Consider the following 12,942-nt stretch of genomic DNA (forward strand, 5'->3'; position numbering starts at 1 on the left):
CCGCTCAGGGGCTGGAAATTCCCCTGGGCTGTCAGCGTGTCGGTGCTCCGCGGGGTCGTTTAAGGCGTGGTCTGGAAGACACTCAACTTTTTAAAACATATTTTTAAAAATATTTATTTATATAAGAACTGGGGTACAGTCAGAAGCGCGGGAGGGTGAAAGAATTCACCACAGCCAGAGCGGGGAGCAAAACAGGCAGAACAGACGAAGACTACTGAGGGGAGCTGCGGGCGAGGCAGGAGAGGTCTGCCGAGCCATGTGGGTATCTCCTTGGCCGGCTGGGAATCAAACCCTCCACTGCAGGGGTTGCGGACAGCTTCACAGCACAGGCACTCAACCCGATGCACCACCAGGGAGGCCCCAGCCACTCAACTTCCCGCAGCAAAATCGTTTTTAGCTATTTTGTCACTTTACAAAACTTCCAGGCTGGTAAGTAAACTGTAATCTTTCTGCCTATTTTACAAATTTAACCTTAAGCGAGGAAAGGCAGGGGGGTGCACATCTAACACCATTTTACTTAATTCACTATAAACAAGCTCCAAGTGCAATCCAGAGATTTGTTTGGGCTTCATGGGTCTCATCCAGCACTATACGAACAAAATGGTAAAGGGGGCCTACTGAAGCAGTGGTCAGGGGTGTTAACAGGAAGCCACAGCAGCGCCTCTATTTAGTCTAAACAAGGCTTTTCTAAGGGCAATATAAAACTTATGTAATATCTTAAAACATGCTATGTCCATAAAATAGCCATAATTTTTGTGTAGAACTAGGGTGTAGGCCAGAGGTGGGGGGAGGGCATTGAGAGGATTCACCAGAGACAAAAGTGGGGAGCACAACAGGCCGATTTACTTAAATACACTGCTGAGGAGAGCAGGAAGTGAAACAGGAGAGGTCTGTTGTACCTTATGTGGGTTAGCTCCCTGACTGGGGATCCACCTGAGGCTATAGGGGTGATAGTACTGAGACTTAAATACCTAGGCCACCAGGGAGGCCTCCATATAGTTTAGATAGGGATAAAGGTTCTAGAGGCAGTGGTCCCAACTAGTTTTAGTTTTTAATCTAGGCCTCAACAAGCCATGATATACCCCAAAATGCTGCTTTAAAAATCTCATCAGTCTTAAGAAAATTTAGAAAGAACATCAATGATTAAAAAAATTGATATTCAAATGTAAAAAACCAACTTTACTTAAGATAGGGGTGACCGGCCTCCAGAGACCTAAAGCTCCCTGAAAACCAGTCCACTAAGAACTAGGCAGTATCCCAAAGCACCACACACATAGCAAAGAGTTCATTTAAGCAGTTTTTAATGAAAGTTGTATATAAGACTATTTTATTCCTGCATCTTCTCAATTGTTTCTTCCTTGTATTTGCCCTTTTCCTTTCCTACTTGGCGAGATTTGGCTTTGCGTTCTAGGATCTTTTTGCGGTCTTTGTCCAGCTTTAGTCTAGTGATAACCACCTGCAGAAGAAGAAAAAACACTTCTAAGCTTTAAACAACTGAACACATGGGAAGGAGAAGGCTCAACATTCAACCCCATTTCTCTAACGCGGCCTAGTGGACACCTAAACATGAAATGATTATATTACTCACAAATGCCAAAAATTATTCTTTAGCCCCAAATAAAATCTGACTTAAATGCTAATTTTCTACCAACAAGGGATGGAAGGCAGTATGAGGTTAATGGTTCTTCTCATATCTTCTATGCTTTACTGCAAAAATCATCCATTCTATTCCTCATTCCAATTTTGCAATCCAACCAAGTCATATACAGTTGTTTTTAGAGTACCTTTAGAATGGCATTGGAAATTAAATGTGGTAACCTGCAAAACTAGCACAGATCTTACTTCAACAGATCTAACTGCTAAAGACTCCATACTAGATAAAATTTAGCTTTATGAAGAAGTCCTTTGAGAACATTGTACTAGGTCCGGAAATAACAGCATGGTGACCAAAAGAAATCCTCTGCCATCACTAAGTTTATTTTCCAGTATGGGGAGATAGAAAGCAATTACGTGAATGTACACCAAATTTTTAAACAGAAAAGACAGGGCAATGGGAGAGGCCATGGAATGCTGGAGACTAGGAGCTAAATCATATAGGAAGATTAGGTAAGGCCCTACTGATGGGGCTACATTTGAACAGACACCTAAAAAGGGATAAAAGTGAAGCGAGCTCTCTGGCTAAGTGTCCTAAAGAGAAGTACAAAGGTCCAGAAGCCCGAGAATGTAATTACAGATGTCTTTTTTTTTTTCTTTTTTTAAATAGAGGCATGTTTTATTTATTTATTTGTTTGTTTGTTCATTTGTTTTGTTTCTACATGCACTTGGTACAGTCAGAAGCGCGGGAGGGTGAGAGAATTCACCAGAGCCAGAGCGGGGAGCAGAGCAGGCAGAAGGACCAAAGTACACTGCTGAGGGGAGCAGCGGGCGGCAGGAGAGGTCTGCGCGCCATGTGGGACCCTCCTCTGGTGGCCGGGAGCAGCCGGGAATCGAACCAGCGCTGCAGAGGCTGCGGGCAGCTTCGCAACCCAGCGCTCAACCGCTGCGCCACCAGGGAGGCCCTACAGATGTCTTTTTTAAACTTGCATTTAGTGGAAGGCCTATAAAACAGACCCTTGGGTCTCACCCCCAAATTCTACTTAAGCTAGCTGGGAACAGAATCTGCAGGTTTATGAAGTTGCCAGGCGATGCTACTCAAAAGACACACTGAGTAGCACAGTTGTAGAAACAGCGAGAAGGCTAGGGGGCTAGATCACTATGAGTGGCGTAAGCTTCTGTTAAGAAGTGGCTGGTGAGGGGAGAAGAGATACGGTCTCACAGGCCACTTTAATGGTAACAGGTGTCTGGTAACAGCAGTAAGTCTTATTGACTGACAGAGGATATTTAAACATAAAAAATGACATTTTGAGTGGAACAATGAGACTAGGGCTGTCACACACTGTGAGGTGGTGGTTTCAAAGATAAAGACAAATTTGAAAATGTCAGGTTTGAGATTACTGATTAGAAATCCAAGTTGAAATGCAAAAGAGGCAACTGGATACTGAGGTCTGGGACAAGCCATCCGCCTGTAGATACCTGAAGTCTTTAAAAAAAAAAAAATTAAAAAAAAATTTATTTATGCATACAAGAACTGGGGTACAGGCCAGAGGTATGAGGGATGAGAGGATTCACAAGAGACAGAGTGGGAAGCAGAACAGGAGGATCTATTGAAAAACACTGCTGAGGGGAGCAGTGGGGGTGACAGGAGTTCTGCTGTCACTGGATCAGTGACCCTGGTACTAGCTGATCTGGTGAGGGCAGCAAAAATATGACTGGCACAGTTCAAGAATGAGAAAGCACTTGCTCTTAGAAGATTCATACTGAAGTATAGCTGAAGTGTCATGAGGCTTGTGACTACTGTGGGGTGGGGAAGTGAGATAAAGCAAAGGAGGCAAAATGTTAATAATGAATTCTAGGCAAAAGACGGAGGTCTTTCATCTTTCTGCAGTTTGAAAATTAAATTCATGGTGCCAACACAAGATCTTTAAAAAAACAAAACAAAACAAAACAAAAACCCACAAAACATTTCAGTATTTGATCAATCACTATGTGTACTCACTACCTCTACATTCAACATTTAAAAAAAAAAAAAAAGGGAACCGAGATTAGCGACAATATTGGATAATTCACATTAAAGTCTAGGAAAGGCACTGGTTGCTATAGAATTAGACTGGATTGTCTATCTCGGCTTTGACATTACACCACCGTCCATGGGATCTTAGCCTTTGACTTTTAATAATCACACTGCAGAGGCTTGTAAAGCGGCCTTACAGCTAACTCAGTTTTTTTATTTATGCATACAAGAACTAGAGTATAGGCCAGAGGTGTGGTGGGTGAGAGGATTCACCAGAGACAGAGCGGGGAACAGAACAGGCAGGTTGACTGAAATACACTGCTGAGGGGAGCAGCGGGCGAGTCAGGAGAAGTCTGCTACACCATGTGTGTAGCTCCCTGGCTGTGGATAGCTTCATAGGTTGTGTCTTTAACCCCTTGCACCAGCAGGGAGGCCCCCCCAACTCATTTTTAATGCACAAAAGTAAACAGTGTCAGCTCAATTTAACCTAAATATTAAGGTGCATTTATTAAGATGGTTCAAACAGCTCATTAATAACTTTTTAGGAAAACATATTAAACACAGAATGACTTAAAGGGACCTTGATTTCATAAAGATTTTAAGATTTCCAACACACCTAAAACCAGTGTCTAGGGAGTTGCCCTGCAAATAAGTAACAAATCATATTTGCCAACAGTTGCACTAATTTCCTTCTCCCTGTTCAAGCATTCACCTACCTTACTGGGGTGAATGCCCACATGAACAGTTGTGCCATTTGCCTTCTCCCGCTGCACTCTTTCAATGTAGATGACATATTTCTTCCTGTAAACCTGGACTACTTTGCCAATTTGCTGTCCTTTATAATGTCCCCGAACAACCTAAAAAAAATTCAAAAACAGAAATATGCAGATGAAACAATATTAACCTTGTAAATAGGAAAAGCAGTAATCATAAACATTCTATCAAATCTTTAGGACCTTTCAATTTTGAAAGATTGTATTCTTAATAGAAATGTGTCAGTAATTCTGGTTTTAGTTAGCCTACCAAAAAACCATGCCCCATGTATAAGACTACAGCTATGGACAGTGCATCCACACAACTAATGGCCCACCAGCAGTGGTGGGTTTCTTAAAAGCTAAAAAATTAGCCCACCTGGTTTTCCGTAGTAAGTTGATCACAAGGAACTTGTTACTCCATCTTTCAGGTTAACTGTTTTCCTACCTAAGAGTCCCAAGTGATCCTCAGCTTAACAGGAAAACAGTGATTCTGAACAGATTGTTGTCTTTGTTTGCAAACCTTCTGGTGTTATCTTGAAAACACAGCAGACTGCCTCCCCACTCTACTGGCAATTTTAACAGCACAGCAGCTGATGGTCTCAACCTATACAATTTGGGAATGGTATCATTTTATTTAAGTGGATGTTAACCTCATGAAATATGGATGATATAGATGCACTTTAGAGACAGCCAAAATCAATCGTTGCAGGTGATAGCTTAAAAAAAAAAAAAAAGTGTAGCTTTTCACTTAATTTCACAAATTGACTTTTAGTGCCCAGCTCAACTCTATTGCAGTTAATTCTGTTCTCAGAATGTGGGTGGTCTTCTATGCCAAGTGGGCAGGATACCTGCCAAGATGACCTGAAAAAAGCACATACCTGAACTTCATCATCTTTCCGAATGGGCATGGATCGGACATTGTACTTCTGCCTCAGCTCTTTGGATAGAGGAGAAGACATGATCTTCCTACGAATGTGGGATGGCGCATTGAAATGCCTTTTACGATTCTTGCTCCGGTCAGAAGTCACAAAGGGATTGAACTTCATTTTGGCTAAATGAGAAATTAAGAGGTGTAAACCTTTAAATGACCACACGCAAGTAACAGCAATAATTTCATTTTGAAATTTCAAAGGCTCACAGAAACTGTCATGCTCTGTAACTCCATCAAAGAACTACTTAAACTGAACGGCCTATTGAAATTTAAAAAACTTGCTTCACCAGGATAGGTACTGTGTTTGTGGAATAAAGAATTCCCCATTAGGGCCTCCCCGGTGGCGCAGCGGTTGAGCGCTGGGTTGCGAAGCTGCCCGCGGGCTCTGCGGCGCCGGTACGATCCCCGGCTGCTTCCCGGCCACCGGAGGAGGGTCCCGCATGGCGCGCAGACCTCTCCTACCGCCCGCTGCTCCCCTCAGCAGTGTACTTCGGTCCTCTGCCTGCTCTGCTCCCCGCTCTGGCTCTGGTGAATTCTCTCACCCTCCCGCGCTTCTGACTGTACCCAGTGCATGTATAAACAAAACAAAACAAACCAGCAAACAAATAAATAAAGCATGCCTCTATAAAAAAAAAAAATTCCCCATTAATAAAATACTTCCTTTAGTCACTGAACTTTGTTTACATCCTTCAAAGTCCTGAAGTACTATGTACAGGCTAGGACTTTATCTCTGCTGAGTGCAAAGCAGGGCGACCACTCAATTCTTCAAATACAACATCACGTTTTAGAAAGACCATCGCTACCTTATGAGATTTTGAGCGCGAACATTTAGCCACATGCAAAATCAATCAGACCCCCATCACCCCAAACTGGAAATACTGCACTGTCGGGCACCAAAACTTCCCCATGTGCGAGAGCCTCGAAGTTCCCTGGTTTTACCAAGGTCATTTCGAGAACATTCTTTATTTATTTTTTTTTTTTTAAAATAGAGGCATGTTTATTTATTTATTTATTATATTTGTTTGTTTGTTTTGTTTATACATGCACTGGGTACAGTCAGAAGCGCGGGAGGGTGAGAGAATTCACCAGAGCCAGAGTGGGGAGCAGAGCAGGCAGAAGGACTGAAGTACACTGCTGAGGGGAGCAGCGGGTGGCAGGAGAGGTCTGCGCGCCATGTGGGATCCTCCTCTGGTGGCCGGGGAGCAGCCGGGGATTGAACCGGCGCCGCAGAGGCCGCGGGCAGCTTCGCAACCCAGCGCTCAACCGCTGCGCCACCGGGGAGGCCCCTCGAGAACATTCTTTAAACTACATTGTCCAGACCTGTCTTTATTTCCACAGAATCCCTCCTCTCCCTGTTCCGATTCGAAGTTCCCAAACCCCTTCTCCTCCCCTCTTCCCCAGTTCGGCGTCCTTCAGCTAGGGGGAAAAACAGGTCGACATCATCCTAGCTTTTCTCCTCCGGTGCCATTCGGCTGCCTGGAGAATATAGGACTCCTCGGGGTCCGAAGCCTTGCTGCCTGAGAACGGATGGCTGCGGATTGTTACTGCTTCCCCGGCAAATGCTCACCCGCCGGTGCTCCAGCGATGGCCGCAAAAGGGAAAAGGCCCACACGCCACTTCCGGTTCGGCAAGTTTACAAGAGATCTCGCGAGACTCGATGTCTCGGAGCGGGAGAGGCGCCGAGTTCGAACGAGGGTAGGAAACTGGGTAAGAAATTGGTGACTAGTGTCCTCTCGCGGCTAGGAGGGGAACTGCCAGGGACGCTGCGCGGGACCGCAAAGCTCACCTCTCAGGTTCCTGCTGTTTCTTGAGAGCTGGGTTATGCAGCGGTGTTGTCTGGGAAGCGTCGTCACCCCGCGAGTGGCGGGGGCTGCTCAGGATCTGGCGATCCCGGTGGGTGATGAAGGAGCGAGCGGCCCCCGGGGTCCTTGTCCCGTCACTTCCGGGCTTCGCGCGCGCGGTCTACTTTGGGCCGCCAGGTGGCGCCAGGCACCTCGGCTACCTGGACACCTTTCCTGCCCGCCCGGCACGCGTGGGCGTGTGGAGTCCTCAGGTACCTCGGCTCCTGCTGGGCCGGCTGCCGCCCACACAGCTTGGCGCGCGCTGTTGCCGCCGTGGGGTCTGCCCCAGATTCGGCTCCGGTCTGCGAGGCGCGTTCCCAGGAGTCGGGCCACCCGTCGGTCCGCCCGCCACCCCCGAAGCACGTCTGAACCCGCGTTTCCAACGAGCCCCCCAGTGATACCGAGCGCGTTGGCCCGAGGAGCGCGGCGGGAGGAGGTGTTTCCCTGCCGAGACCTGAGCCTCTTTCTGAATTTCGCTGCCTGCTGTCATGCAGTCAAAGAGCTTAAGCAGGGCAAGGTGATGCGCTCCCTTGCAAATGAATTCCGGGACAGGCTGCGGGGCAGGGTGAACTCCCGCGGCGTGCCTAGCCGGGCATCTTGGGGATCGGTTTCTGCTGAATGAATACAGGTGTCATGCTGGCAGAAGACACATTTCATAATGATACATCAGACACGATATGTAGTACTAGCTTGCTGAGTGCTACGGACACTCTTCTCACTTTTCATTAGGAACTCCTTTAATCCAGTAGTCTTGTGCTGCTGGTGTATCTTAGTCCATTTTACAAAAAGATATTGAACCACACGGAAGTGGGAGGAGCTTGTGTAAGGTCCTGTAAAGCCCTTGGCTTATAGATGAACGTATTGCAGGCTGGTTACCCAGCCCTTGCGGTAATTGTATATGTTCCCAGTTTGTAGGAATCTGTGAGGTCAAGTCAAAAGAGTGAGAAGCCATGTCCTTGAGGGTCCAGACTATAATCAATAAAGAACACGTGCTTTATGATCTTAAAATAGTTGTGTTTTAGACAATGGAGTACTATTCAGTAATCAAAAAAGATAAACTCATGCCATTCCTAACAACATGTATGGTCTAGAAGGGATTATGCGCAGTGAAATAAGTCAGAAGGAAACAGAAAAATATTGGATGGTTTCACTTCTAGGAGGAATATAGGGAAACTGAACAAACGGTAAAAAAATAAAGAAAAAACTTGCAGGCAAACTAAATCTGAGGCATACGTTAGGGAGGGAGAGAGAGAAGGATCAAAACAGGAGGGAAGAGTGCAGGTGACTAAGGTGATGGCTCATGATTGATGTAGTGGTGGGAGTTTTCTTTTTTAAAGATTTTATTTATGCATGCAAGAACTGGGGTGTAGGCCAGAAGTGTGGGGGTGAGAGGATTCACCAGAGACAGAGTGGGGAACAGAACAGGCAGATCTACTGAAATCCACTGCTGAGGGGAGCAGCAGGCGAGACAGGAGAGGTCTGCTGGGCCATGTGGGTCGCCTCCCTGGCTGGGGATGGAACTCTTGCTGCAGTGCCTGGCAATAGTTTGGCAGTGCTGAGTCTTTAACCCCTGTGCCACTAGGGAGGCCTGTGGTGGGAGATTTATGAGGACTACACCTGAGGGGGGAAATTAAATATTGTACAAAACAAGCAACAATGTAAGAAAATAAAAAAGTTTGGGCCTCCCTGGTGGTACAAGGGGTTAAGCACTGCAACGTGAAGCTATCTGCAGCCTCTGCAGCACGAGTTCCATCCCCGGCTGGCCAGGGAGTTATCCACATGGCACCAGGGGGTTACCCACATGGCACAGCAGACCTCTCCTGTCTTGCCTGCTGCTCCCCTCAGCAGTGTACTTTGGTTGATCTGCCTGTTCTGCTCCCCACTCTGTCTCTGGTGAATCCTCTCATCCCTGCACCTCTGGCCTGTACCCCAGTTCTTGTATGCATAAATAAATAAATCTTTAAAAAAAAGAAAATGAAGTTTAATCAATAATTTTTTAAAAGTTGTGTTTTAAAAGCTGTGAAGGAAATAGTCCCAAGTTTTATTCACAATTCACAATTTTAGTGAGGATTCCTCTGCTGTAATGCTTTTCAACAAATGTTTATGGATCATCTTTGCAAAGCAACCCTGAATTGGATGCTGGGATTACAAAATTAGCCAAAGTCTGCCTGCAGAAAGTTCATTGTCTTAAGAGGAGAGATAAACAACTGAATTAACCACAGGATCGTAGTATACTCCAAGCCTGACTGGCCTGGGTGCTTCTATGCTTCTGGAATATTAGAGGGCTCTGGGGTCAGGGAAGAGGGGTGAGGTCACTCTTGAGTGACTTTTGAAGAATGTTAAAATTAGCTGCATGAGGCAATGGGAATAGCTTGAGGGAAGGCACGGAGGTGTGAAGCAAGATGACACATCGTCTCCAGGAAGGACCCTGGTCTTTGTGGCTGGTGTGAGAGGGCTCCGGGGGGCAAGTCTTATTTAGATGCTGAAAGTCATAGGGAGTCACTGGGGCCCTCTGCCTTCCTGCTGGTCTTCATAGCCTTGCCCCCTTCTCTTCATAGTTTCCTTAACTCCCCTCTTCCTCAGACCTCCTGTACCAATCATCTTCCTCTTTTCCCACAAAGGCTATCTCTGCTTCCTTAACCTCCACATCATTTTCTTTTGTCACCTTTCTTCTTACCTCTCTCCCTCCCGACATCCAGTCATCAAAATTAAACCTTCAGCCCACCATTTGAACAGCATAACCCCCTGTCTACAGTGTGAAGATTGCTGGCGTACAGATTGTACACACAGATGCAAATTACTGGTAACCTAGTTCTGGAGTCTGTTTATCTCTACAAGTATCTGTTGGGCGTCTTGACACATCCTTACATTCCTCATTTATGATTTGAAAGGGTCCTTTAAACTGGTTCCTTCAGGTAATTTCGAAGAGGGTATTTGTGGAGCCTCAAGACACATGAAAGCAGATATCCGGATTCCACACCCAAGTGCCTTGAACTGAACTTTTTTCCTAGACACCAAACCATCCTGCTTATTTGTTCATTCATTCCTGCATGAGTGCTTCACATATTTACTCTTTACGGACTATTTACCAACTCTTACTCTACTAAATTCACTGAGATACCAGGAGTGTACCAATTAGTAAGAACCGACTTCCCCTCAAGGAGCATGCTGTTTAAAAAAAAAAAAAAAAAGTGTGCTGTTTTGAAGGGGATGGACTTGTCAGCAAATATGCATAATATTTGTGTCCCCAGAAGATGCAGTCCATTCTGACTGAGGTAGAGGACTGGCAAGTCTTCATCGGTAACCTTTGAACTGTTTTTAGGAAGTGAGGTAGAATTCTCCAGGTGGGAAAGAGGGAAAGTATAATCCAGAAGGAGGGCGACTCTCAAGCAAAGGCCCAGAGGCCTGTACCCCACTGCAATGCTTGTTGGAACTGCAAATACTTGTGTTGAGAATTAGTTGTGGTTTTCGTTTGTATCCACTGAGAACAGCATGAAGGAAAGTGAATTGTAAGGATGGGGCAAGATTCTTTGTTTTGTGCCAAAAATGGAGATCAAAGGGAGAAGAAAGAGCAGCAGAGCTGTCTGTGAGCCTCCTCCAGGCTTCATTGAGAGGGGTGATAGGATGTGTCTGAGGGGTGCAGAGGTCTCTAATGTGCACACCCGCGTTCCTGGGAACCCTGGCTCAGGGCTTGGGGCTCCTTAATCTTGTTGTGTAGGCCTAGACTATTCAAGGATCTATTAAAGGTTATTGTGATGTGAGGTATTGGGCAAAGTGTGTGTGTGTGTGTGTGTGTGTGTGTGTGTGTGTAAGGGGTAGGGGTTGCTTCTGGGCGAGGAGAGGATGAGAAGAACAACAGTTTTTACTTAAACTTTGGCATCTATCCATCATCTACGTAATGGTTTCCTTTTTTTTTTAAAGATTTATTTATGCATACTAAAGCTGGGGTGTAGGCTAGAAGTGCGGGGGTGTAGGGGGTGGGAGGATTCACAGAGACAGAGTGGGGAGCAGAACAGGGGGAGTGACTGAATATACATGTAGGGGAGCAATGGGTGAGACAGGAGAGGTCTGCTGCGCCATGTGGGTTAGTGCCCTGGCTGGGGACCGAACTCACACTGCAGTGGCTGCTGATAGCTTCATAGTGCTGAGACCTAACTCCTTGCACCACCAGGGAGGTTCCTACTGAATGGTTTCTTTCTGTAGTGCCCTAACCCCAGGATGGTTGCTTGAAGCAAAAGATTTCATTTGAGAAAGGAAAAGAAGGGTAGACAAGAATCAAAACAAGAACATTAAATTATGCACTCCAAAGAAACCCCATAGAATCTGAAAAATATTGAGAATATTGGGGGCCTCCCTGGTGGCACAAGGGGTTAAGACGCAACCGATGAAGCTATCCGCAGCCACTGCAGCACGAGTTCAATCCCCAGCCAGGAGGTGACCCACATGGCGCAGCAAACCTCTCCTGTCTCCCCACTGCTCCCTCAGCAGTGTACTTTGGTGGATCTGCCTGTTCTGTTCCCTACTCTGTCTCTGGTGAATCCTCTCACCCCGCCCCCCCACACCTCTGGCCCATACCTCAGCTCTTGTATGCATAAATAAATAAATCTTAAAAAAAATATTGAGAATATTAAACTTTTTACCTTCCTTCCTGAGGTGTCTGTTAAACATAAGCTGTCACTCCTCTAACCAGACAAACCAGCCCCATGAGCCCACTGACATTCCAACCACAGGCCAAGCAGTCTAGCAGCTTCTGAGTGTTCTTGGGGCTGATTCTTTACCTATATGCCGACGTTTCTACTAGAGGTTTTCATTTTCATTTTCAAATAAATAATATGTTTACTTGCTTCAAATATCCGAAAGTATGAGAGGGAAAGGGAAGATTTCCCCTCCCATTCTAGCCTTTTGTCATCCCCTTCCAGTTAATCTCTGTTACCAGCGATTTTTGGTGTAGCTTTCCAATTTCTTTCTGCAGAAGTAAATAAGCAAATAGGAATGTAAATTCTTATCCCCCCAACTGTCTACAAAGCTCCACAACAGTCGCTGACTCCCTGGCTTTCTCCCATCGGTCATTGTACTGTGAAGACTTTCAGTGTCAGTCCTAGACTTCCTCTGTGTTCCTTTTACTCCTGCATGAGAGTTCCTTGACCTTATATTATACAGCCAGCCCTCTGTTGGTTGACATGTAGGGTATTTGCAATCCTTGCTTATTACAAACAACGCTGTAATTACCTAACATTGTACATATGCCTCTGCCCATCACGGCAAGTGCATCTGCAGGACACATTTCTGAAACAGGAATTGTGGGATCAAAGTGGAAATTCTGATAGATGTCCAATTTTCCTTCCTAGGAGTTTTACCGATATACATCCCCACCGTTTCTCCTGGTTCCCCTCAGCTTTGGCTGCAGAGTGGGTCAGGCTTTGATGAGCTAATGGGTGAAATTGGTGTACAAACAGATTTTAATTTGCATTTCTTTCACAAACATGATCGAGTAAATGGTTAGGAGTCATTTGTGTTTGTATTTTCAAACTGTCTTTTTGACTTCAAATAAATTATCTTGGAAGTCCAAGCTCACAGCTTTACACATTTGCAATGTCACTGGAATCTTTGTGAAAATAGATACCTTTATTTAAAAAATAGTTTCTGACATTCTCTGAAAATAAAAGGAGTGCCATCTACAAATCACCACTGAATGATAATGAAAACATTACAGATGTTTCGAAACTTCCTTTTGACAAACACCAGAATCTGAGGCCAGTCAAGTCCCCAGAAATTCATGGCATTGTTTTTTTTTTTTTTTTTTTT

The 12,942-nt window shown here is 45.4% G+C and overlaps 1 protein-coding gene across 1 annotated transcript; it reads right to left on the reverse strand.

Annotated features, from left to right (window-relative positions):
- Positions 1-1,265: 1,265 nt before the first annotated feature.
- On the reverse strand, positions 1,266-7,195 carry RPL26 (ribosomal protein L26). Its single transcript, XM_054689236.1, has 4 exons — positions 7,083-7,195; positions 5,244-5,416; positions 4,327-4,467; positions 1,266-1,456 (listed from the first exon to the last, which is right to left on the reverse strand). Exons 2-4 carry the CDS (start codon positions 5,409-5,411, stop codon positions 1,328-1,330), a joined length of 438 nt encoding a protein of 145 aa, XP_054545211.1. The 5' UTR covers positions 5,412-5,416; positions 7,083-7,195; the 3' UTR covers positions 1,266-1,327.
- Between the last annotated feature and the right edge of the window lie 5,747 nt (positions 7,196-12,942).

The sequence above is a fragment of the Talpa occidentalis genome, unplaced genomic scaffold (genome assembly GCF_014898055.3).
Source record: "Talpa occidentalis isolate TD23 unplaced genomic scaffold, MPIMG_talOcc4v2.1 talOcc4.7, whole genome shotgun sequence".
Classification (NCBI taxonomy): Eukaryota; Metazoa; Chordata; class Mammalia; order Eulipotyphla; family Talpidae; genus Talpa; species Talpa occidentalis.